Below are 27,927 nucleotides of genomic sequence, written 5' to 3'. Positions count from 1 at the left end.
TTATTACTTTTGTTTTACAAGAGACATTTTGAAATAAATGTTACAAAAAAAAATTTTTTTTTTTTTTTTTTTTACAAAGCTTTCTCTGAAAGCTTTTTATTTACATAGTAAAAAATATCCCTTTATATGGGATCCAGTACAAGGATCAATGTTATAGAAGTCAAAAGGATGACGAGTAGCACATTTAACGAAACAAGAATACCTGCAAGGTCTTTTCTTCTCTTCATTGTGGAGAAGCAAAAACAAAAAGCAAACCCCCCCCCTCCTCCCCAATCGTCTGCACTGTTTTGTGAAACTACTGGTGCATTTAAAGTCATACTAACCAGCAGTACACATGGTAGTAAAGCAAGCTTGGTCTGCACAAACCAGAAGTCATGTTTGTAGGCTGACCCAAAATCTAGGAAAATTGTGCCAATCCGCTTACTAGATACTAAACCAATGCATGTGATGCCATGCAACTGATTAACGGGTCCCCTTCCCCTCGATCCTCCACTCACCTGTTACCATATTCGTTACGGTGTCACTACAGCCTTAGTAGGGAGAGGAGTAGAGCCACGAGGTAGAGATATATAATAAACCAGAAGCGTCTGAGTATAGAGAGCGGCCAATAAATATATTATATTGCTGTCTCTACCCATTTAGGTTTACGAAATTTATACACAATTTTTTTTTATTTTTTTTTTTAACATGAAAACTAGAATTCCCAAATAAGGAGGTCTTCAAACACCTCCAGTCACAAACTACTAATTTTAGCCAAATTATCTCAGCATATTTTTGCTTAAGTATTTAATTACAAAAAAAATTATATATTTTTTTACCTTTCAGTGGTACGATTGAAGACAAAATACGCCGCCTGCTATACATAGGAATATTCCCCAAATTATAAAAAGAAAAATAATCCACTAATAATGAGATCTTCTTGCTTCCTTTCCTATCATAACCCTGGAATGGGCATGAATACATCAGCCTTTGATCTGGAGATTGTTGATATTTCACATCCCTTTTGAAAAACAAACAATTTTTCTTCCTCCTCCCTCCAAGTAGTAACCCACTTCTTAGAAACACAGGACTCTTAGGGGAGGAGAAGCCCGAAAGACAGTTTATATGTATTTTTTATTCCTGCTGACCAGCAGGCACTTAACACAGTTAAGTACTTCTCAACGATAACATGAGTTTATTTGAGGAGCTCAATCTGCCCTCTGAGGGAACCTCTCCATCAGCATTCGCCGACCTTCTTCATAATCATCTTCATCTACATTAACGAGAAGCTGGATGGTTTCTTGTCCTACAGCTTCTTTCAGAGAATCTGTGATGAAAACGCCTTTCAAAGCTTCCAGCAGGGAGCCGTTCATGTAGTCCGTCCAAAAGGCATCCAGGTAAGACAGTTCGGAGAATTTAATATCGCAGATGATGGAGCCCAGGTCTCTGGATTTTAGCACAGTGGTGGACTGGCTAAACAGATCAAACTGCTTCTCCAACGGATCCTGCTTTATGGACAGAACGTTCTGGTTAAGAATCGTGTCGTGGTGGCAGTACTCTGCTCGAACGCGCAATCTGACTCCTGAAAAACGGAGGTAGGTGGAGGAGGGGGGGAGAAAAGGAGGGAAGAACAAACGGAAACAATTAGAAAAATAAAAAGTAACAAAACACACAAAATTCTACAAGTTCATGCAACTTTAACCACTAAATAGAGTATATCCTTCAAAATATGAAGGACCAGCAAAGCTACAACAGCTCTAAAGCACTAAAGAGCACATTGGAGTTACCAGTTTGCAGCCAATATTAAGATTTATGAGATGTTCTACAATTGAAACAGACTTGTCCTCATATTTCAGAGCTTTTTTTTCTCTTAATGGTCACAAGACATGTAGGAATAATCACTGCAAGTCTGATTCTTGTTTTTAGATGGTTGCAATGTCAAATGGCTCGTTAAAACAAGTGTATCTGCAGCTTTTACTGGATTTTGTTTTATTATTAATTAGCAAAACAAATAGGAATGAGAATATATACGACCAAAACGAATACCACTTGGATAAGAGAACAAATACGTGGCTTGTTACATACGCTTATAAGTGATTTTTTTTCCTGCTTTATTTTTTTTTCTGTTCTTGTTGAAGGTCAGTCAACCTGTAGAAGTATTTAATCAAGAGTGCAAAATAGAACATTTCTGTGCGCTTGTCTGTACATACAAATGACATCTCCCTGAAGTATAAAGATCAATGAAAGGGGAGCGGGAAATCAGAGCTATAGTAAAAGCCAATTCTAGCAGAAGGGATTCCCTTTTTTTTTTTTCCCCTTGAGTGGACGAAGGGGGCACCACCGATGGGACAAACTATGTCTTAATGATGAATCCTGTACAAAATTATGAAAGCCACTAAGGCTAAAGGAAATGTCAGAACCAGTCCTTTGCTCTCACAAAAGGAGATGCATTATGTTGGTATGCACTGATTTTTGGTGCCAACAACGTCTGAACGGTTTTATATTAAATTTATGGTGCCGATTAAGAATAGGACTTCGGTTTTGCCAGATTGGCTCTAGTTTCTGAGATATTTAATAGTTAATTACAGTAGGGTTCTGGCTTAAAAAAAAAGTGGTTATTTTTTTTTACCATGGGCCTAAGGAATCAACCGGCAGGTAGTTGCTAACCACCTTCCTGTTCAGCCCAGCGCCGGCTAAGAGCGGTCACAGATCGCTCCTGCCGGCGATTCTGCTGCTTCAAGTCAGAGTAGCCCTTTCTCTTCCAGGCTGCTCTGTCGACGTCATGCTGATTGACAGCCGCTTCCTCTTCTTGCTTCCGGCTGTCAATCAGCATGATGTCAACAGTCACGCCCCGTCAGCAGAGCCGAAGACAAGTAGCTGCTCTGTTGGCGAGACGTCAATGGAAGATGCAGAATCACGGGCAGGAGCAGACTGTGACCGCTCTGAGCCAGCTATCTGCCTGTTAGTTCTTCGGCCCATAATAAAACAAAATGAAAACCGTACCATGCTTAGGTTGCAGCATTATCATGTTTGTATAATGACTCATAACACTTCATTTTTCTGCACATTATTAATTCAATATGTCCAAAAACGAGGTAGTGCTAGACACTTCAATAGTCAGAAAACATCATATATCTGCAACTGCAAATGAGAAAGCAGCTGTCCAAATAAGAAGTGATTCCAGCTAAATATTAAATTTTTATTAGTAAATATATAAAAAGATAGGTACATTAAAAAACGGGTGGGGGGTGGGGAGCATAAATGAAATACACAAATCCATAACTAATGGATATTTATTACCATCAGGTAGAGTATGAATATGTGCAGAGTGCTAATCAATTAATAAACTTGTAATAATAGCCAATCTATTTAGAATAAAGTGCAAATGCATCACTCACGCTTGGCATGAGAGGGCTATAGTCTTTAACCAATAAATTTTATAGGGATATACACGGCACTAAACAAACACCAGATAGTGTTATGCCACTCTCTAACCACCAGTTCAAAGTACACTGCTAATAAAGGGTATATTACCTAAATAATCCAAAATCGTCCGAGATGTGGACAAAGAATTGTGTCCTCCCCTTGTGACGCCCCCGGAAGAAGCATAGGCGAAACAACGTTAGGTGAGGACAGGACAAAGAATTGTGTCCTCCCCTTGTGACGCCCCCGGAAGAAGCATAGGCGAAACAACGTTGGGTGAGGGGAGGACAAAGAATTGTGTCCTCCCCTTGTGACGCCCCCGGAAGAAGCATAGGCGAAACAACATTAGGTGAGGGGAGGACAAAGAATTGTCCCCTCCCCTTGTGACGTCCCCGGAAGAAGCATAGGCGAAACAACGTCAGGTGAGGGGAGGACAATTCTTTGTCCACATCTGTGACGATTTTTGATGCTTATGGTAATTTGTTTAGTGCAGTGTATATCCCTATTTAGCCTACTGGTTCAAGACTATACGTAGTCCTCATGCCAAGCACGAGTGATGCATTTGCACTTTATTCTAAATAGATTGGCTTTTCTCCTTTTTAGGCTATTATTACAAGTTTATTAATTGATTAGAACTCTGCACACATTCTACTGATAAATAGATATATCCATTAATTATGGATTTGTATATTGATTTATGCCCCCCCCCCCTCTTTTATATATTTACTAATAAACATGTTATATTTTAATATTTAGCTGAAATCTCTTATTTGGACAGCTGCTTTCTCATTTTCTGTTGCAGATATGAGGTTTTTATTTTTCTGCACATGCAGATGTGGAAAGCTTCCAGTTGATCACGGCAAGGACATAAACCAGTACTGATCTAACTCAAAGAGGCAACACGTATAATTTTGTACTCAGCGCACACTGTCCGTTTCTGATACATCCACATGGTATGTTATTTGGGCTTTATACTGAGGTCTAGTAATCATGGCAGTACACAATCTGCCTGAGATTACACACTTATACAAGAGACAGTTGTGTTTTTATTGTGCAAAGAACATTTACCACATTATTAACAAGAAAGGTAACCAACCCACAGATGCATTTACTGGTAACAGCAGTGGATTTTTATTCTCTTTTTGTGTTTGCACAGATCAGATGTGCCACCACCAACAGGCAAAATATTTTCAGGATAATTTCTGTAATTTCGGATACACCGGACAAAAAAATATCAATTCAAAAGAAACCGTGGACTGATGATTTCTAATAACGCATTAACCAATGGGATATCGCAAGATATCACAAGGCTCTTGGGTGGAACATTAAAAATCTTGCCTGTCTGTGATGACCGAATCTGATTTTCTGTTTTTACAGGTACATGAAACACACATTGGAAATGGAAGACAGGCTCGGCTTGTTTTAGGTACATCTTACATTAAGATTTACAATCAAATACACTGATAAGAAAATAAATTCTTAAAACTTGCAGTTGAGACGCTGAGCACACCGTGCAGGAAAATTATTTTTTTTTTACTGCCTCTGGGCACTTAAACTGGTGACATTCACAAAGTTTTAAGTTTTGCACAAGATGCCATATTGAATATAAATGCAGACACAATGTGAATTCTTATAAGCTTCTTATTTCCTTTTTATCTTTAGCTTTTCTTATGTTCAGTGAACTGAAAAGTTAGATGAGAATTCACTAACCAATCTGGTTTCCCCATATAATGGCAATGTCGTTAAAAAAAAAAAAACTGTCAAGACCATGCTTTTTTTCTTGAAGGCAGATCAGGTACCATTTCAATCCATTTGTAAATTAAAGGGTTTGTGCAGCCCCTCTTTCTCTCAATTTGACATCAGAAGTGGAGAAAGACCGCTGCAGACAATGTGCACCAGTCCTGTTATTAGGTCACATATACGATACCGGCAGAGTCAGACGATTGCCTCAAATGCAGCACAGCCTTGCTACGCCAGACATTCAATCATGGCGAAGAGACGCTGCACTAACCATTTAACAATTTTTTTTTTTGTAAATTCGGAGCTCATTAGAAAATATTTAAAAGGGGTTATCTGGGCCTCTTTTTTTTGTAATGGGGCCAAGTACTTATGGGCAGGTAGTTTCTATCTACCAGCCTGTTCTGTTGTCCGGCTTCCTGTGACATCAGGGCAGTGCTTTCTCTTCCACTCTGTCAATGTTATGTTGATTGAAAATCAGTTGGGCCTGAAACAGCGGGAAGCCGGCTGTCAATCAACATGGTGTCAGTAGTAACGCCCTGTCAACAGAGTGGAAGAAAAGGCACTGCTCTGTCAACATTAAAGAAAGCAGAAGAATCGCTGCCAGGACTGATGGTCACCGGGCAGAACAGGCAGGTCGTTATTAGCAACTACCCAGCTATAAGGCTATGTGCCCACGATGCAGAAATGAAGCAGAAAATTTCTGCATGTTCTTGGCAGTCAAAAACGCTTGCGGATTTTGCACGCGTTTTTTGCATGCGGATTTGACTAGCGTTTTTCAAATGCATTGGGACCTCAAATCCGCATGCAGAAACGCACAAATAATGGACATGCTGTGGATTTTTCTGCAAGGAAAATCCACGGTGGAAAATTCCGTAGCATGGGCTCAGAACATGCAGATTATCATTGGGGATCATGGGGCAAGGATTACCAAGCGTTTACGCTGCGGAAAATCAGTATCAAAAAAGCTTGAAAACCGCATAGTGGGCACACAGCCTAAATGCTTAGCGCCTTGGAAGGGGTGGTCCCAGATAACCCCTTAAAAGGGTCGAGTCACACGGCTGTATAACTCAGAAGAGGATCGCAACTTAATGCCCAGACTGGCAGTCGGCTCGCCCGACCCCGAGAATGACAGCTGCGTAGAAATACATGCTGTCACGCTCTTGTCGGGAGAGATGATCCCCAGCAGAGCTTTCCGTTGCAATCCTCATACAAGTTATATGGCCATGTGACTCTCCCCTAATGCAGATTTACACCCTTTTTCAGGTTTTGTTTAATTGAAGACAAAACATTGGTGTGAACAAAGCCTTGCTCACCCAGATTTACATTGAAGACCTGGCTTTGACCAACAATGGCTATATAGTCATCAGCAGTGTCTTGTCTATCCATTCATAAAGACATTTAATTTTATTTATTTATTTATTTTAAGAGTGAGTAACAGATCTCTGTACATTTTACACACATACTATACATCTACATATGGGACCTTTAGACAGGTAGAGCCAATGTTATTCAAAAATTATATTTCCCAGCCAAAAATCAATGTTATCGCCTTTTAACATCCAAGCACCCAATTTGGTGATGGAAGTCCCAGTATGTGGGGACCCACCTCTCTGACATTCATGTTGTACTAATTTGACAGATAATAGCTTTATTTTCGTATAAAGTCACCAGTACGAGTCTTATTTTATAGCATCCGTGGAGTGCAGTCATATACAATTCTATATCTGAATTTCCATTTATTCTTTTCTTAAATTACGATCGGGAAAAAAATAAAAATCTTTATTATACATCACAACTGAAAGAAAACCCACAGCAGTCAGGTTTAGGACTCCTGAATAAAGTGACTGAATGTCCATGAGGAGACAGATAATGTATCGGAGGAGTGGAGCAGCTTGTATAATACAGTGCAGACGGAGGCAGAAACAAAACAAGCTTGTATTTTTTGCTCCCATGTTTACCATTGAGTTGCAGAGCCAGGCTGTCAGAGCAGCTTTTTAAGGTTTTTTCCATTGGCGGTCTTAACTGTGAACCGAGAGAGACAGGTTGAGCTTTTGACAAATACACAGAACATTTCTTTTCTAAGTAGCAAGATATTCACTTTCATGACAAAAAAGGTGTCCTTTTTTATAAGTATCTTTACACAATATATTTTTTTTCTTCTGTACTAAACTGAAAAAATTCTGGTGTAGCCACAGATAGCAGAGGATAAAAGATGCATCTTGGAATAAGGCATATGTATTCATACATGTTTTTTTTTTCCCCCCATACAAAAGCAATGCTAGAAAAAAAATGTGTGACTGTAATTTTATATGCTGTGAGAAAATCACAAGAAAACTGCGAGAAATACGGCACGCTGGCAGATCGTTTAAAGGACAGCATCCCCAAATATACAATTTCATTTCTTTATGCATTTGTTGCAGTTAGGTCCAGAAATATTTGGACAGTGACCAAAGCTCCGTGATTTCAGCTCTGCATGACATTATTTTGGATTTAAAATAAACCACTGAGATGCAATTGAAGTGGAGGCTTTCAGGTTTAATTAAAGGGGTTGAACAAAAATCTCCTGTCAAACGTTTAAGAATTGCAACCATTTCCCTACAAAGCCTCCTCGTTTCAGGGGATCAAAAGTAATTGGACAAATCAACTTTACTATCAATAAAATGTTCATTTTTATTACTTTGTAGTGAATCCTTTTCAGGCAATGACGGCCTAAAGTCTGGAAGCCATGGACGTCACCAAACGCTGGGTTTCCTCCTTTGTGAGGCTTTACCGCCTTTACTGCAGTGACTTCAGTTGTTGCTTGTTTGTGGTTCTTCCTGCCTTACGTTTTGCCTTAAGCCTGTGAAATGCTGCTCGATGGGTCTGGGATCTGTTAAGTGACTTGGCCAATTGCAGAATATCCCACTTCTTTGCCTTATTGCTTTCACAGTATGCTTTGGGTCATTGTCCATCTGTCCTGTGAAGCGCCGTCCAATCAAAGTTGCGGCCTTTGGTTGAATCTGAGCAGAAAGTATCGCCCTGTACACTTCAGAATTAATGTGACTGCTTCGGTCACATCAATAAACACTAGTGACCCAGCGCCACTGGAAGCCATGCATGCCTGCGCCATCACACTGCCTCCACCATGTGTTACTGAGGGTGCGCTGTGCTTTGGATCATGAGCCACTCCAAGCCTTTTCCATACTTTCTTCTTCCCATCATTCTGGTACAGGTTGATCCTAGTTTTGCTTTTCCAGAAATGGGAGGCTTCATTAGATGTTTTTTTGGCAAAGTGTAACCTGGCCTATTTTTAAAGCTGATTGGTTTGCACATTGTGGTGAACCCTCTGTATTTGCTCTCAAGAAGTCTTCTTTATATGGTAGACTTAGATACTGAAACGCAGACTTCCTGGAGAGTTTTTTTTTTTTTTTTGCAGAATGTACCAAACTGTTGATTTGGCTGCTTCTAACATTTCTACCATCTCTCTGATGGATTTCTTCTTTTTTTTCAGCCTAATGATGGTCTGTTTCTCTTCCATTGAGTGCTCCTTTTGACTACATGTTGTGGGTTCACAGCAACAGCTTCCAAATGCAAATGCCACACCTGGAATCAGCTCCAGACATTTTTACCTGGTTAATTGATGGATTAACAGTGGAATAGCCCATGAAAGAGCTTTTGAGATAATTGTCCAAGTACTATTGGTCCCTTTGAAAAGAGTTAGCTACATATTAAAGAGCTGCAATTCCTAAACCCTTACTCCAATTAGGAAGTGAATATCCTCAAATTAAAGCTGAGAGTCTGCACTTTAAGCTCATCTTTATGATATAACTGTATCTTGTATGTGTTTTGGTAAACAGCTAAAATGCCAAAACCTGCGTCACTGTCCAAATATTTCTGGACCCAACTGCATCTGCGACTTTCCCATTAGAATGAGGCTTGCAAATATATATATATATATATATACACATACACAACCCATGTGCTTACAGCAAAATCCCTATTCAGAAATATGCACTTGAATCAGTAATTATACAGCATGTGAATTCATTCTTAGAGAGTAACTTCAGCCACAACATTACAGATGGACAGTCTTATTTTTATTATTGCTATTTTTCACCATCTGTGGTTCTGTAAGCCAACTGAAATATTGAACTGAAAAGTTTAAGTAGAGTTTTAGTATAATAAGATAGAAGCTTTGCTCTCATTTTAATGATTTCCCTAGTACATCTATAGTACTATGCAGGCAGAAAGACGCTGCCTAAAATCCTAGAGGGACAATATGTTGTGTTACCATACCAGGCAGATACCAGCTATAATAATATATCAGGCATCTGCCCGTAATGATAGTGGATGGAGAATGTGCCAATCGCTGAAGTTTAACTGGTTAAAATGCCTCTGTCAATCTCAGGGACAGCGGCATTGAAATGGCGATAATACCGATGTCATCGGCATCCGGTGATGCAATTGCAGGGAACTGATGGGTTGTTACGACAGCCAGGGGCCTGCTGAAGGCACCCACCTCCCCATCGACACCCTTGTCTTGGTCCACCTGTGAAGCCCACTCTATGGGTGGACTCCATACATAGAACCTCTTTTTTCACTATACTGCTATTCCCTTAAGTCCCCTAAGGGTATTGAAAAATAGAAATAAAAAATAAAAACCCCAAAACATTTAAAATTTTCTAAATAATCCTCCTTTTCGCTCATTTAAAAAAAAAAAAAAAAAACATTTGTAATCTCCTTATCGGTCAAAGTATGTCTAATCAATATATAAAAATAATTAACACTGAACAACATAAGAAAATGAAAAGCCAGGATGACGTTTCTTTGTTGGGCAAAACACTGCAAAAATAATTAAAATGCAACAACGAGCGATCAAAACATTGTATCTACCCAAAAAAAATGGTATCAGCCAAAAAACAAGCGCTCATACATCTTAAATCAATGGAAAAATAAAAACCTTTTTATTACATTATATATATTATATAATCTTTTAGTTTTTTTTCTCCACTTAAAAAAAAAAAAAAATCCTAAACAAATTTGGTATTGCTGTGATCATACTGACCTTCGGAATCACGATTCCAAGTCATTTTTGCAGCAATGAAAGCTGCCAAACCAGGACAGATTTAAAAAAAGAAAGATTGCATAATTTTCTTCTTTTTTTTGCAGTTTCACATTTGGGATTTTTTTTTCCCCTCATTTTCCCATTTCATTTAATATTAAAACAAATGGCCGTCATTCAAAATTACAACTCGACCCCCCCCCCCTCAAACAAAAAAAAACTCATATCGACGGAAAAATAAAAAAAACAACAGTCTGAACAAGTTAAAAGAAGGGAAGAAAAAAAAAAGTGCAAAAAACTGAAAATTGACAGGTCAGAAAAGGGTTACTGAAGAGTTTTCTCCTGCCAAGATGAAGATTGGCAAAGAGATGAGTACATGAAGGGCTTGTGCATTGTGTGAGCAGAGTGGATTTGCTCTTCAACACACAGATGCAGCTACAACAACCTCAGCCATGGGGCATCTAGTAAGCAAGTAACTTTACTACCAACTCCTGTAATGTCCATAAATATTCATTTGTGACTGAAGTTCCTCTTTAAACTTGTGTAAAGGGTTTGTCCACTAGTATTATGTTTATTCTCTGGATAAGTCATCAATTTTAGGTCAGTGAGGGGTCCGACAATCACTGATCAGTCGTGTTATTCTGCTCTGTATATGGTTTATATCTGATCGCTGGGTGTTTGATCTCCACTGATCTAACATTGATGACCTATCCTAAGGAAGTTTGCAGAATGTGCAAAAATAGCTGCACTCTTGACCAAGTTTTGTCTATAGGGGGCACAATTTTTTTTTTTTTTTATCTAACCCCGTACAGCCTCTTTAAAATGGTCTTAAAAAAAATAGCATATATACACACCTTATATCCAAAGAAATGATACGATAGCACCTTTTATTTCTGTTATCTGCAGCAAATGAACAACAGTCTCGCAAGGAAGCTAGTGAGAACTAAGAGCAGGCAAATCATTCAATGAAATGGTTTAACAGTTTAAAAAGATAAAAAAACTGAAACTGCTCACTATCTGAAAAGTAAGGGCTCTAAGCGGAAGAGAAAGTAAGGCTGACTAGGTGAACATGTAGACTAGCAGCATTATATGTAACACTCCGGCTAAGATAAAGGACACATCTAACACTCGAGCACGTGGGTCCTGAATCTGCATGCAGAGAGCAAGAGGACAGATACTGACGCTCATGTCTGACTGGGGAATACTGACTGCCTCGTCTGTCTCTGACTTGTAGAAGGCATACATTTACCTTTTCATGGTATGCTTGTATTTCTGAAGGGTAGAGCTCATGATCATTTCTTTAACAGAGAGATTTTCTCTCTTAAGCATCAACCTTTTCTCAGTAAACCTGGAAGTTAAATTTTAGAGAAAGTCGACTGAAGAGAAGAGCAACATAATACCATGACATGTACATGAAACATCTAGGAGGAGCACTTTATGTAAAAGGGACAGCAACAACCTAAAATGGGGGGATGCACATTTAATATTGTACACTGGCAAACAGCACCTGTCGGAAAGAGATCCGAAGAAAAATAAAATTACTTAGCCACATATTAGCAGTGATGTACACCTTGCGAAATGGAAATTTTATCTTTTTCTTTTTTTCGTACTAAAATGTGCAAACTCAAACTGAACTTTTTAAAATGCCGTTTGAGCTGTGCAAGTCACCGACAGGTACACTGATGGTTTAGCTTTCTTTGGAGCAATATTTGAGCACATCGCCATTCCTTGTGCCTCCGAATTATAAATATACAATTTGTGAAAGCATCGTGGATATTTCGAGGAAAAAATAAAGCATCATTTTGGCAGGGGTGCAACACACTGGTAAGACTAAGAAATTGAGGGGAGGTTCCCAATCACTAGTCTTTTATATACATATGCAAAGTGGCAACTGTGAACTTTCTTTGCTTCTACAACCAAAACAGTGTTTTGCAAGTGCTGAACCAATGAACAAATCACATAGTACAATCAAACTGATCGGGCATTTGTCACAGCAATTGCTGAAGAGCAATGGATTTCTTCAATGCGGAAAAGTATAAAAAAATATATATTCTATTTTATCACTGTCCGAGAGGACCACAGTCTGGGTCCATCTGGCAAGTAAAAAAAAAAAAAAAAAAAAAAAAAGCAGAAAAAAAAGGGGAGAAAAAAAACACAACACTTAAGAGTAGAAAGGTCTTACTGTTTCATCCAGGTAGTACAGGTTTGGAGATTTGTGTTTTTGCATTTACTAGATTTATTAGTAAATCTCTTCGCGAGCACTGTTTCCTGCAACTGTCAAAACGAAACGTTGGAGCACAGAAAAAAAAAATTACATGACACACATTGAACTGATGCCTTGTTCCGGGGGAATACACTGAATGGGAAGCGAACAGACGTGCAATGGTGTAAGGATGAGCTGCTCGAGTGGTTTTTCAGCAGCAGGTTAGGGGGTGAATATAAAAGTGGGTTGTCTGGGACTTCAACATTGATAGCCTATCCTTAGGATAGGTCACCAATGTCTGATAGGTGACACCCAGCGTCCCAGCAGATCTGCGGTGGCAGTATCTGCTCAGATACAGAGCTGCACAGCTCCATCAATGGAATAGTGGCTGCGACCGGTACTGCACATCCACCCCCCATTATTTATAACGGGGTGGCCTCTATTCCTTCAACGGAGCAGTTGCAGCTGACAAGCAGGGGTGCCCCACCGATCAGACATTAATGACCTATCCTAAGGATAGCCCATCAATATTAAAGTCACAGACAATCTCTTTAAGCACTTAAGCTCAGAAAATCTATGAAGGTAGGCAATCCTAGTGTTCAAATCATGCAGGTAAACATATTTGAAGCATAAACGTTGCGTTTTCTGGATGCTATACAATGGCATCGAAAAAGAAAAAGTAGAGGGTATACAATCTCAGGAGTTAAATGTACACCCAAGTAGATCCAAAAGGACAGAAACACCCAAAACTTGCGATACTGAAAATGAGTGTCACGTTTTAGCAAGTAATTCACTGTTTTGTAGCTGTATAAAGCTTCTCTTTTCCTTTAAGACCAATGACAAATATGAAACCACTCTTATTTTAAATAGATTATGTAAGCCAGTGCCTTGTGTGTATTGTGTGGTCCTATTTCATGACTTAGCTTCATAGAAGAAAGCAGCACAATACAATAAAAAGATGTTATAGCATTACGTGAAAGGCACAAGTAGGATGAAATTGCAACGCAAGACAAGCCGTCCAGTTCGTGTGGATCAGCAAGTACGGGGGCGTGTGATATAGTGGTCTCATCTTTACTAAAGGCGGCTCCACAACACTTCAGAGATTTGGACACATGCAGCTCCAGCAAACAGATCTAGTCGTGTTATTCGGATGTTACATAGAGGTGGAACATAACAGACGACCAGAGGAACAAGCATTATTGTAGGCAAGAGGAAAAATGTTAGTGGACAGACACCAGGGCAAACGACTTAACTTTTTTAGAAAAAAAGTTAGTCTGAACCACTGAAAGAATCAAGAAAAATGCCACGGTTCCAGGCAAGCCTCTAGCACGGCGGTGACACTCCGAATAGCTAAAGATGAAGGATTGTTCCCAGTAAGGCTGTGGTTCTTCATTACATAGGGATTCAGAAGAGAAGCTTGGAAAGCAAATGACGACAGAGTGAAATGTGGCAGCACTTACCGCATGTTACTTTGCTCTGGGTTGTTTCAGCTGATGGGGTAGCGCTGCGCACATTGCTCTTATTGGGTTTTGTGCAACGGCCCCTATTTATTTTCCCCCTTCGCTTTCTTTTCTTCGCATTAGAGCCTGGAAAATGAAACCAAAACAAATATCTTTAATTATGATGGCATAATTAAAGGGAATCTGACACCTGATTTTTGCTACCTCAGCAGGATTTAGGGGTAGGGATCCTGATTCTGTGATGTATCACTTACTTGCTGCTTGCTGTAGCTTTGATAGAATCCCTGTTTTATCTGCTGCACATCTAGCAGTTCTCTGAATGCGGAGCTCTGCATAACCCCGCCCACACCACTGATTGGCGGCTTTCTGTTCACAGTGTACGCAGGAAGCTGCCAATCAGTGGTGTGGGCGGGGTTTATACAGTGCTCATGAATCTGGAGGACTACAGGGCAGCGAGCTAACTAGTCCTTTAGTTAGTTAATCTCCTGCTCATAGGGATTTTATCAAAACTACACCAAGCACAACAGTGACACAGGGTCTCTGGCCGTACATTATGCAAAAATCTGGTGACAGATTCCTTTTATATATAATATTTGGCACTTGAAACATAAAAAAAATAGTTTGTTTAGGAAATAAATACGCGTTGTCTAAAGTAATGGCACGGGTTTTACACATTCAACAGGCACTCCAGGTCTTTATACTGATGGCTTATCTAGAGTTCTGCGGTCCTTTTACTCCAGTACTGACACAGCAATGAACTTGCTGCCACACCTGGTATTACAACTATATTAAGTTTCAATGGGTCAAAATGCACAACAAGCCATTAAAGAAAAAAATTCTGCTGCGTTGGGTTCCGTTGATTGAGGGATTATACCCCCCAATCACACACTGATTGCCCATGTTAAGTTAGCCATCAACGCAAAATTGGGAGGGGGAGACACACCACGCAACACCTACAACCTTTAAATATTTCCCCAATATTTTTTACTAATTAAGACAGATCAGCGAAATATCCTTAAATCTCTCTCTCTTTAACTAACTCTAGATGTATGCGCTGAACAGAGGCTGAAAATAATGCTTGACTTTACTGGGCATGCGCTTACCTGTGCAGAGATCATTAGGCAGGGAGAGAGTGAGCTGTGACCATTACAGGGTTGTCCACTCCTCGGACAACACCTTCTAAATCTCTACGTTTCCCCCCATTAAAATAACAACACTTATGCTCACCTCCAGTGCTGTTTCAGCGGTGTCAGCATTGGCTCTCCCGCTCACACGATCCCTGTTGCCAATCAGCGCTAGCTTCGCTCTCCAACTTAATTGATGCCCTGAGGCAGAGAGACGTGGCTACTCTCACATCATCTGGATGTCTTGAGTTATCCGAAGGAGGGCAGAGTGAAGCCAGCGCTAACTGGCCACATGGATCGCGTGACAATGTTATGTGATCCCTGGGAGAGCCAGTGCCGACAACGCTGGAATGGCACATGTGAGTAGAAGTGTTCTTATTTTACCAGGGGAAAACAGAGATTCAAAAGGGGTTGTCAGAGTAGTTATCTTGGTAGAAAGTATTACGTTTCATTGTGATTCTGTATGGATTAAGAAGATAAATACTGATCTCTCTGTCGCTCTGCTATGGGGTTTAATGACAATAAATAAAACTGCAAGATTTAATTTTGTTTTGTAAAATATAAATAGCAATTAAAAAAAAATTAATATATATTTTTAAACTTTTTTTTTTTTTTTTTTACTTGAAATAGGCCATTTTCTGATTACACTTTCCCTTTTACTGCACAAGTACACAACATTCCATCCTTATTTGCCACAATCGGCATAAAATCATTGTCAAAGTGGCTTGATAAATTTACATACACGCATTACATGTAGGGTTCCTTCACACACAGCGATTCTTACAAAATTGCAGCGTTTTTCCTGCCCTTTTGGCTGCCTTTTTTGCAGCAATACAAACGCTGGCAATGGGACATTTTTTTGGGTTCCTGGTGTGTCTCCCTCTTCCAACACCCCATGCATGGCATTGTTTTTTCCCATAGGCTTTTTTTATGGGAAAGTGAGGATATTTAAACATTTAAATAAAATAATATATATATATTTCAATTTGAATACATAAAAAAGTCTCTGTGTGAAGGAAGCCCTAACCACTTACCACCAGTTTCCAAGCTATCTTCTCCGGTCTGTGATGTTGTTGAATTCAGACATCCATCCATCTGTTTGTCAGAGTCTACAATTGAAGGGCCGAATGTGTATCTTTCGGGGGACACTGTGAAACACACCAGACAAGTTTCATTTTAATTCTAATATCAAGGTATGGTCTAAAGCGTATTGAGACGTAAGTACAAATCGGTCTAAGATTGGACCGCAATGCACGGACTGGCCGCGGGTCTCCGAACCAGAGTGTGACAACTTCATATGCTTCTATGAGGCCGTCACACTCTGGTCGGGAGAGTCGCGGCCAGTCCGTGCATAGCGGTCCGACCTTGGACTGATTTGCACGGATGTCTGAATGCAACATAAGCAAAAGACATTTTAATGAGGACTTCATGTCTGGCAATAAAAGGAAAATAGCTGACAAATCTATAGAGGCATTGTGTGAATAACAGCGTAAAAGAAATGCTGCAGACAAAACAGGTCTCTTTCTATTTTAAACTCCTCTGTTCTTTCACCTGGGGACAGACAAGTCCATTTTAATTTGCCGATCTCCCACTGCAAACACCACAGTGAAGGGAGGAAGTTCTTGCTGAATCAGCTGCCTCTAACCTGGAGATTTTCTGATCTGCATTATTAAATAAGGCAGGAGACCACCTCCTGACAAACTTTCACAAACAGTCTTGAATATTTTACACATTTTGCATTACAACGTACTTGTAAAAGTAAAGGAGCTCGAGGAAGATCAGGTGCTAACACAAAATGTGCTGCTGTGTTTTAGATTCACAGCGTTCAGCCCTTGAAAAATTGACAAGCCTTAAGGAGTTCTGTGCGGACAGCAAGTTTTAGGTTATCCAAAATTGTATTTTACTGGTTGGCAGATTATGACCATTTTCACAATTCAGTATTTTACACCAGTATTTGAAAGCCAAAATTTAGAAAAGATGCATATGTTTCTGTTATGTCTTTTCCCCCGTTTTTGGTCCTCTCATGGTTTTTTTGCACATTGCGTTTTGGCACCTGTTGAGTGGCTCACGTCAGAACCCCCTGCAAAACGGGATTCGGACATATGCGCCGACAGGGCCATAGACTATAATGGTGCTAACAAAGCGAACCTACAGATGTAGTAGACTGAATCTGCGTGTACACGCCCGAAAATTATGTACGGCAGAGCACACGTGCGCACCATTATAGTCTATTGTCCCGTCTAGTCTTTTGTACCATTATCCTCCTTTTTGGATCCACTTCTAGCGTAGGTTTAAAAGAAATAATAACATTCACTGCAGGTAAGATTCCAGCCTAAAAGTTCCCCATATACATTAGATGGCTGCCAAAAAATCCCACTCTCGTGAGTGCCCCACATTTAGGAACACTCAAGCTTGTTCGAGTGCTCCATGTTCTCTATGAGACAGCCACCGCCAAAGTCTTACCTTCCAGAGAACAAAAAGGATCGGCCATGAGAAACCCAGACAGTTGATGTTGGGAAAGTCGGGAGGCCCCTACACACAAATGTACTGTCAGCCAAACCTGCCGATAAAAGCAGGTTCTGCTGACTTTAGACTAATATGTAAGGGGGCCCTTAGGATATGCTTACATGATGCGCTCATGCTGAGTTTTTTGCCATTCTTTCGCAAAATCGCAACAAAGACTACACATTTTTACTGTAATGTGGGGGTGGGGAGAAGAGGAAAAGCATCATGTAAACATACAAAAGCTGTGTCTGTATGCTATAGACAACTAAACTTGTAATATGACACGTAAGGTATTTGATGGGTATTACCTGTACGAGGTCTTTTTAAGGACACATATGGAATGAGGTCGTGTCTGGTTAACACTCGCAGTAGCTGAAGAATGTGCTTGAAGTTGGATTCGTCACATTTTCCCCTTCGCTCCAGTTCAAGAAGTAATTCAGTGCCATTTTTAGGCACTTGTAGATTAGGGGTATCCAAATTACCATTGTTCGATGCATTGGAGCTCTGGTTCCACCTCTGCCATGCAGCAAGCAAAGCACCACCAGGAACTTCCCCAGCTTCTTCTACAGTCCAGATATTGGGGTCGAGAGGGTGAGTAACTTGGTAGGATTCATTCAATAGGAATGACAAGGCTTCAACATCACTGTCTGTTAACTGGGATCCAATGGCATCAAACACCCGGTGCAGAGAAAGCATGCCATAGTATTCCAGGCATTCTTCCTCCTCCCAAGAGTGACAGAAAACTGGCTTTCTGACTGGAGCCATAGCGGTGAACAACTTCAGGAGGTGAAAATTCAAAATACTCCTGAAAAAAACAAACATATCCAAAAACAAAAGGTATTAAAAAAAAAGAAAGAAGAAGATGGAAGTGTCATTATAAAAACAGACTAAGGCTTTTGAATAGGAATAGTGCACATACTGGCATTTAGGTTTCCCAAATGGCACTAGGCATGTTTCCATGGACATATGCAGATTTTACATCCATATTTTAAAGGACAGTAAAAAAGAAGTGAATAGAAGCTGATCTGCAGTTCCCAGCAGTGCTGCTACACAATGAACAAAGCTGCCACCACCGAAGCTAGTAACAGCTGATTAGTGGGGGTGCTGGACTGCCACCGGTCTAATATTGAGGACCTATCCGAGGGATAGGTCATCAATATTTTATGCCTAGATAGCCCCTTAGCAACAATTAAACTCTAACAACATTATAAGAATCAATGAAAATATAATAATGAAAAAGTGGATTCAAAACAAATCCAGATATTATTCAGGTACATTTTAAGTACTCCTCTTTAACAAGTATTTTAAGGAAATTTTATTTCCATATCGTATAAAAGACTAACAAAAAAAACCTGCTAACAGCCATATAATGCACCTTTTTGGGATTTCTGCTCTCTCACCAAGGCGTTATATGGTACTTTTTTCCTAGAGCAACAGAAAGTGCAGAGATTTACTAGCACAGCTCTGTGAACAGCATGCTTAATGATCAATAAACCAGGAGTAATCCCATCCATAAGACACTCATTAATCACTTCTGACTTCATTACACCACAAGTGAATCATAGATATTCAACATCCTGACAAAGGTGTCTTAATAAGGAGACAGAAAATATAGCTCATTTCTGTCAATCTATAAATATACAACAGGTGTTAATCTAACACTGCGCTGATCAATGATGTCCATACAACCCTTAATATTAATCCAATACCCTGGTGTGTCTTACACGTACAAATAAAGCATAGACTGTTTCACCCACAGGTCCTCTTGTAAAAAGATGATTCTATCCCATTTGCAGTCTCAGAACTTGCTCCACACACAAAGCAATCCACACTGCATGTGAAAATGTCAATCGGGTCTGCCCATCAACACTACAGAAAATGGGACACCAGAGATGACTTAGTAGCGGTAAATTACTATACGTCAGATATTACATTATAGAGGATGTGGAAATAGAATTCCTTCTGACCTTTAGGATGCAGCAGCTAATAAGTTAATGTCTATCACATCAGCAAAAGGCACCAAAATTGCTTGGTTCTGATAAGTAGCCAGTCTTTGGCCACCATAAAGAAGTAGGTTTCACAAAATTGGGGCATAGCTCGTCATCTGAAATTTGGATTATTTACTAATCGCCAAGGGTCTGACTGCTGGGACCTCGACCAATCCCGAGAACCAGAACCCTGAAGAGCCATGTCTAAATGAAGCGGTGGTCGATCATGCGCACTGTGCTCCATCCGTTCTTAATGGAATCGCTGGAGATAGACTGTTGAGATCAGCTGGTCTTCGGCACGCTCATGACAATAACTCGAGTGGCAGTGTGCATGATCGTCCACCGCTCCATAGGAACTCCTTTAACCAGACATTTGCTCAAGAGTCCAGAAAAATTATTAAATTATCCAGTGAAAAGTCCTCTTTAAAGGGAACCCGTCAACAGTTTTTTCACTTATAAACCCTGCGCTTCCCAAGATCATGTCAATAGGGTTCCTGCAACCTCTTTATATCAGAGCTGCCCTTACATACCTCCGAAAACGTGTTTTATTCATGTTCCGCATGTAAATTAAGCAGTCAGATGCGATGGGTGTCTCCAGATGGCAATCGGCACCGCCCTGGTCTCTTCAAATGCCGCCTCTTCTCTCTGGATGTAAGCTGATGACATCTCTATGTCATAGTGCCCAAAGTCTAACACCGGGGCAGTGGAATCAGATCGGCAGAGTAAAGTCAAGTCACCAGCTCCCTGGCTGTTCAATAGGGCAGAGTGAAGCGCGTCTGCGCAGCTCTCCGATTCCACTGTGCAGCTCTCCGATTCCACTGTGCAAACGCGAGATTTCGGGCTCTGTGTGGATGACGTCTCTACTTGCACCCAGAGGGAAGAGGTGGTGTTTGAAGGGACCGGAGCTGCGCTGATCACAATCTGGAGACACCCATCGGACCAGACAGTGCAATTTCCATGCAGTGTGGGACACGTATAAAACACAATTTTGGAGGTATGCAGGAGCACCTCAGGGGACATAAAGGGGTTGTAATAACCCCATTCAGATGATTTCAAAAGGTGATGGGAACGGTTTATAAGCTAATAGACCAATGACAGATTCCCTTTAAGTATAGGCCATCAAATGTTATAGACCTGTACAGCCCCTTTAATTATATGCATATGTGATACTTCATACATGTAACAGGTAGGTTCACTTTATGTGATTACATACATATGTAAGTATCTGAAACGTGGCTTCATTTATTGAGGTTATAATAATCCAGCAATTAGCAATCCAACTAAGGTATCTAATAAAATTAATCATTCTAGTCACGTTTTGCAAGGGCAGAGTGCAACATGTGGTGACAGACCCTTAACAATGGTAATATGCCAGACTGTTACTACTCGTGCATTAGTCAATGTAACTATTCTACTTGGGGTGGGTGGACAAGTCACATTTGCTCACCATTGTATTGAGACACCTAATACACTACTGAAGGTAAGGACTCAGCAGAGTAGTTATTTACTCCAGGAAGTCATGTCATAGCTATATATAGTTTTGTAGGATTTGCTGCATTATCTCCCTATAAATATCCTTGTAAATGCTGCTCACCTGCCCACAGACTGACTGAATGATGCATGCTGTATGAACACCAACGCAGAGCGAGCTGTCAGTCCCTGTGTGTGGGTGAAGGAAGCCAGATTTACGCAAACTTACAAGCATAAATTCACATAAAGCTATAAATTACACAAACTTGGTGGCAATCCTCTGTCCTTGTTGCAGAGCAGTTTTAAGCCGGTTACACAGTCATACTTCAGGAATTCAACACCCTGTTCCCTACCGAAGCGCTTTAATTCCAGTGATTACTGTACAAAACTATGCCGGGTTCAATTTAATCATAACATGTGACTTCTGTGTCATTACTGTTACATCACTTGGGCAGTGTTCACACTCCATTGTCTGTTCTGTTTTGAGAAACAGGCAAAACGAATGTCCAAAAATCGATTAGTTGTGTAACTGAAGTAAATGGAAGCAGAGGGGCCCTACTGTTTTATATGGGGTCTGTCTGGGAAATAAGAAAATGTTTGCCTGAAGAATTTATTTTAAGTTCTAAAAATAAGCATTAGGCTGGGTGCCCACGTAGCGTTTTCCAAGCGTTTATGCTGCGGAATTTCCGCAGCGGAAACGCTTGTGAAACGCTAGGTAATCCGCACCCCATGGTCCCCAAGGGGATTCCGCATGTTCTATGCACATGCTGCGGATTTTTCCGCAGCGTTTATGCTGCGTACAAAAATCCGCAGCATGTCATTTAATTTTGCGGAAGCGCAGCGGAACTCCCGCCATTGGCTTGCATTGAAACGCATAGAAACCGCGACTGTACATTTGTACAAGCGGCTTCTATGCGTCTCTATGTGCGGATGGTACCCAGTTCTGGAGGAGAGGAGACTCTCATCCAGACCTGGGTACCATTGTACCTGTAAAAAAAGAATAAAATAACAAATAAAGTTTATACTCACCTTTCCGAAGGCTTTTCTCTGAATGCCGGCACCGCTTGAGGACCTGCGGTGACGTCACAGTCATGTGACGGCAGGCCCTTCACCGCTCTGTCTCGCGATATGCCGGCAGCCGGGAACCAGACAGGAACGAGCGCTGCTGCACACACCGGGGCCTCGGGGGTGAGTATAGCTTTATTTGTTTTAATTTTTACGGTTCACACTGTATAAATCCATGCCGTTTGCATGGATTTATATAGTGTGACCTAGTTGTCAAGCACTTTCCAAGTGATGCTATCGCCTGGAAAGCGCTTGTCAATCTGCATGAGGAAACGCATGTGAATCCGCATGTATTCTGCAGGAAAAACACATGCCCAATCTACATGCGTTTTTTCTGCCAGGGAGATGCAGAAATTTTCTGCTTCATTTCTGCATCGTGGGCACATAGCCTAAGGTTGTGTGCCCACGATGCATTTTTTAAGTGTTTCCGCAGAGGCAAAAACGCTGCAGAAACGCTTAAAAGACGCATGGTAGAAGGCCTGCCATGGTCCCCAATGATAATCCGCATGTGCTGGGCACATGCTGCGGAAATTTCTGCTGCGGATTCTCATTGCGGAAAAAAACGCAGCACTACCAATTATTTTGCGGAAGCGCTGCGTTTTCGCCGCCATTGACTTGCATTAGAACGCCTGGATTCCGCTTCACTAGATAAGCACATGCGGAATACATGCGTTCCAGTGTGCGGATGGTACCCAGGTCTAGAGGAGACTCTCCTCCGGACCCGGGTACCATAGAAAACTGTGAAAAAAATAATAAAATAAAAAATAAAGATTATATTTACCTACTGGCAGCCCCCGCTCTCCTTGTCTTCACTTGCCGGCATCAAGCAATGGACTGAAGGACCTGCGCTGACGTCATAGTCATGTGACGGGTCACGCGACGCTGACGCCGGCAGGTCCTTCAGTGTACCGCTGCCGGCAAGGGAGAACGAAGGGAATCAAGACACTGGGGGCCATCGGAAGGTAAGTATATATTTATTTTTTACCATTCTTTTCGGTCACAATATATAAATCCATGCCGTTTGCAAGGATTTATATAGTGTGACCAAGTTGACAAGCACTTTCCAAGTGATGCTAAAATCGCTTGGAAAGCGCTTGTCAACCCGCATTTGGAAATGCATGTGAAGAATGCTTCACTTCCGCATGTCCCTGGCAGGAAAACGCACGTACAATCCGCATGCGTTTTTTTCTGCCAGGGAGATGCAGAAACGCTCAGGAAAAAATGCGGAGCATTTCTGCATCGTGGGCACATAGCCTAAGGCTGTGTGCCCACGTAGCATTTTTCAAGCGTATATGCTGCGGAATTTCCGCAGCGTAAACGCTTGAAAAACGCATGTATATCCGCACCCCATGGTCCCCAATGGGATTCCGCAACTTCTATGCACATGCTGCGGATTTTTCCGCAGCGTTTATGCCGCGTTCAAAAATCCGCAGCATGTCATTTAATTTTGCGTTTCCGCAAGCGGAATTGCCTTAGTCCAATGCATTAAAAACGCAAGGCAATTCCGCATGTGGAAAACGCGTGATAAACGCGCGAAAAATGCGCGATAAACGCGTGCGGAATTCCGCATGCGTTTTTCCGGGAGAGGACTTGCATTTATGCAGCAGAAATTTTCTGCTTCATAAATGCAACGTGGGCACATAGCCTAAAACAGACGGACTCCATATATTAATCAATAGGGCACGTCTGCTTCCGTTTGAAACTGAAGTGCACAAGATGCTAATTCTGTTTGCCTGTTCAGTTTGTTTGCTCCAAATGTAACAGATGGAATAAAGAGGTATTGTTAAGTTATTATTATTTTTTTAGTTAGACAGCATGAACATCAGCAAGTTTGCAATTGGCTTGCTTTTTCTATCTGATGTCATTCTCTTGCAATTACAGCTTTTATCTTTCATAGTGTACAGCTAGTTTCCATGGAGCTCAGCCACCAATGTTTGCCCAGACCAAGACAGCACAGTAGTTACATTCCTGGACAGAATTTAACTCCTAATATCCAAGCCACCTCCCTCCAGCAGTTCGCTGCTCACCTCCCTCCCAGCTTCCTAGGAGCTGCTATTATCAATCTTGCATGATCACCAGCCTGCAGCCTTTAGATCAGGTCTCAGAATCACATGCTGGAGCTGTGTGCTTGATCAAATACCCAGTTATCTCTATATGTAAATATAGTGATAACAGAGTAGAAGCCAGAGCAAAATCACTGATAACTGAATGTTATAGCAGAACTTGTGCTGAGCTTCATAGTTCTAATACTGCAGCTTTGCTGCTCAACAGAAAGGTCACTCAAAGAATAGAGCCTGCCCCAGACCACAAAAAGTGGGGAGACTGTAAGGAGAATGCATAGCTCTGAGCTGCTCAAGAGACAATGTGAGAATAACCATTTCAATGGACATATGAACAGAGTATAATGTGTAGCAAATGCCCATTTGCACAAGGGTTTATCAATGCTGATAATTTTTAGGACATTATTAGAGATGAGTGAATCGATTTTCAGGACCTCAGTCCAGCAACTACGTCACTATTCTGTGGCCCCCGGATGGGATCCCCTGTGAACCATTTCCTACCTGCCGAAATACCCAGCACCTCCGAGTAGTAAGCCCGATGTGACTTCCATATCACGCCTCAACAATGAAGTCACTCTTACAAATCTGAAGAGGCCAAAACCAAAGAAAAGAAACAATCCAACATCCCAATATCAAATATTAATGCAAAAATCTTTACTCAAAGACCAGATGTACGGAAAAAACTACACGCATGTAAACAGTAGGCACGCGTGCAGGGATCAACGACTAGGGTTAGCCAATAATAATGCAGGCACAGCATTAATAGAAGTGCCGTTTGTAATAAAAAAAAAAACAAATATATATATATATATATATATATATATATATATATATATATATTTTTTTTTTTTTTTTTATTAATAATGAACAACAAGAAGGATATATACCTTAATAGATAGGCCAAATGGAAGGCAGTAGGATCTCTGCGTGACCGCGTGCCCACCCTGACGCGCGTTTTGGCACGAGCCTTTTTCAACGGGCCGAAATACCCAGCGCCTCCTCTGATTACTAAGCCCGATGCGACTTCCATATCACGCCTCAACAATGAAGTCACTCTAGGCCTACAAATCAGAAAAGGCGCTGGGAATTCTGTCAGGTAGGAGGTGGTTCTCAGGGCTCCTGTCCGGTGGCCGAGGAATACTGACTAGGGCCGATTCGCTCAACTCTAGTCATCATAAAAATTAAAAAAATTTAAAAAAAAGACTCCGCGATGGACCAGGGGAGGGTGAGTAATGCTCAATTTGTTTATATATTAAAATACACACACACACACACACACACCAAAACAACTGCAGAAAGGGGTTTTCCAAATCCAGAAAAACCCTTTAAATGAGTGCATTTATATTTTTATTTTTATGTAAAACTTTGGCAGAAGACATTTTTTTAAATGGGCTGTCTGGTTAAACTATATCATCTCTAATAGGTCCTCACTAGTGATGAGTGGAAGTGTTCACTACTTGAGTTTACATAGTGTATGTCAGGCAATCCCCGCATGTTTTGTGGCTGTCTAACAGCAGCGGAATATGCGGGGCCTCGAAGACATCGTTAGAGCATCCACGATATTCGGTGCATACCCAAGCACCCTAGGCAAACTCGAGTAGAGAACACTTGCGCTCATCACTAGTCCTCACCATGAGATCGGTGGGGGATCCGACGCCCTCAATTGTTGCTGGATGTAAACATCGTACAGAGCGATTAGTAAGAGTGCCACGTATCAGACCACCATAGAGGTGCTATAGAAGACCCATCTTTCACAATTGGTCTCTCATATCGAGTACGTGGACAGCCCCTTTAAATAACTTGGAGAAAACTTTTTAAAAGAGTATATCCAGAACTATTTATTTACTATAGGCCAAAAAACTAACAGGTAGATGCTACTGGCACCGGTCCCCGACCACTGCTGCCAGCGATTCAACTGCTCCCCGTCAGCAGAGCAGACCAGCTCTTCTGCTTTGCTCTGTTGACAGGGCATGACTGCTGATTGACAGCAATAAATGTAGAACTGTACGGTACTCCTGGTAGGAGAGTAAGATGCCCAAGAAGGGTTCCAACCCGTGAGTCAATAGTAGAGGAATAACTTGGCACTCAAATAGGATAAAAAGTGCTCAAGATTTATTGGCAATCCATACAATGTAACGTTTCGGTCTTATTTAGACATTCATCAGAACTGATTGCCCTATATAGAGGAGGATGGACTGTCCATTGGCAGCGCTGTGTAGCTGTAGCATTTCAGACGCTGTTGGATTGTGCTGATTGACAGCAGTCTTCCTGCAGTTAGCATGGAGCTGACTGTCAATCAGCATGTCAGCAGTCACGCAAGGTAAACAGAGCGGAGGAGAAGCCGCTGCTCTATCGACACGTCAGAAGCAGTCTGTGACAGCAGAGGTCACAACAGACAGGTAGGCATCAACTACTGATATTACTACCTTATGTATATAGTGTATTGTCTAGTGTGCCCTTAAGGCAATTAAATATATAATTTAACCTTGGGCTGCTCTTTTGTCTTGATCCACGAACCCACATGCTACTGGGGCTGGTTTCTGGCCCGATATAATCCCGTTACGGACCGGGGCTTATGTCTAATAGGAACTGGTGGCAGCTCTACCTCTACCAGGCTAAGGTTCTGCTTCACTGGGGTCAGTTAGAGGGGCCTTTCAGCCTGTCAGGGGTGTGAGCAAGTGTGGTGCCACCTCTTCTCACTCCCAGTACCTTTCTGGGCCCGTGTGGACAGGGAGTGTCTGTGTAGAACTGTACCAATCTGACTTGACGTATCCCCGAGGGGGTGCGGAACGTCATGTTGGTGTAAACTGCGATCATATCACGTGATCCGTCTGACGAAATAGCAGCGGTGGGATTCTGTGTGATCTCTCTGGTGCCACATGTGATGAATCCCACCGCTGCCACCACGCCTCACGTCGCTAAATACGTCAGACGGATCACATGATATGGATCCGCACTTTGCACCAATGTGACGCTCCGCACCTCCTCGGGGGCACGCAAGGTCAGATTAGTACAGTTCTTAATACCGATATACTTGTAGTATTTTTATTCCTGTGACAGGTTGGACGCCCGAGCGGTCCCATAGGGAATAAATGGAGCGGAGGTCCGATCTGAATAAAATTGCCCCCGTTCTGCCAATTAGTATGGCCCCTACCCCTAAAAAAAATGTAAAAAAAACCAACACATCACTACCTCCTTTAGCGATCACTTTGTGCCCACCGATCCTTGCGTGACATTTTGCTGACTGGCATTAAGGTTGCACTGACTGGAGTCACATGACCCGGATTACGTGCGACCTTCGCCCCCGGAGACGGGCGCCCGCTGGCAGGAAGTGCCCCCACAGGTAAGAGCCAGGCCCAGATGGATGGGCGGACGGCTCTCACTCCACACACTGTCATTAAGCACAGGCAGGATAATGGCTGCTCAGCCTCCTCTCTGCCGCCATCACCATTAACCCCTGCTGGGAGGCACAACACCACCAATCATTACTGCTCGGCCATTACCGGGCAGGACAGGAAGAAAGGACTAAAAAGCGTTATTACCCCTCACTATGGAGGCGGTACCGCCACCATTACCGCACCAGGGCGGCGACCACAGCAAGGAGGAGGATTATTTACCTCAGGAAACCGTCCGCCATGTCACCCAGAGCCTTGTCAGCCCAATAATAACCGTCTACCCGTTCTCTCTCACATACACACACACAGCCGCTTACCGTAAACAGCCGTCAACGATAAATAACACGAGCCGCGGTCCGGTTACCTCAGCTTTTCTGGCAGATTCCAAGCGAATGACGCGCAAGCGCAGAAACCACCACTGCGTCACTGACTGTCAGCTTAGAAACCACGCCCCTTTTTTTCCTTCCCCCGAAC

General features: G+C 41.7%; 1 protein-coding gene across 3 annotated transcripts; it reads right to left on the bottom strand.

Annotated features, from left to right (window-relative positions):
• On the bottom strand, positions 1-27,927 carry DEDD2 (death effector domain containing 2). Of its 3 annotated transcripts, none has more exons than XM_073655881.1 (5): positions 27,818-27,927; positions 17,784-18,280; positions 16,005-16,118; positions 13,847-13,972; positions 1-1,561 (listed from the first exon to the last, which is right to left on the bottom strand). In XM_073655881.1, the coding sequence occupies exons 2-5, from the start codon at positions 18,238-18,240 to the stop codon at positions 1,188-1,190; spliced, it is 1,071 nt and encodes a 356-aa protein (XP_073511982.1). In that variant the 5' UTR covers positions 18,241-18,280; positions 27,818-27,927; the 3' UTR covers positions 1-1,187. The 3 variants fall into 3 exon arrangements, with proteins under 3 accessions (XP_073511982.1, XP_073511983.1, XP_073511981.1); XM_073655882.1 differs by lacking the exon at positions 27,818-27,927 and adding an exon at positions 27,251-27,341; XM_073655880.1 differs by having other exon boundaries at positions 2-1,561; positions 27,771-27,908.

Source organism: Phyllobates terribilis, unplaced genomic scaffold (assembly GCF_046119375.1).
Source record: "Phyllobates terribilis strain yellow unplaced genomic scaffold, ASM4611937v1 Scaffold_12__6_contigs__length_324123572, whole genome shotgun sequence".
In the NCBI taxonomy this organism is placed as follows: Eukaryota; Metazoa; Chordata; class Amphibia; order Anura; family Dendrobatidae; genus Phyllobates; species Phyllobates terribilis.
Note: the sequence above shows the minus strand (reverse complement) of the source record. Positions and strands in the feature narration are given on the sequence as shown.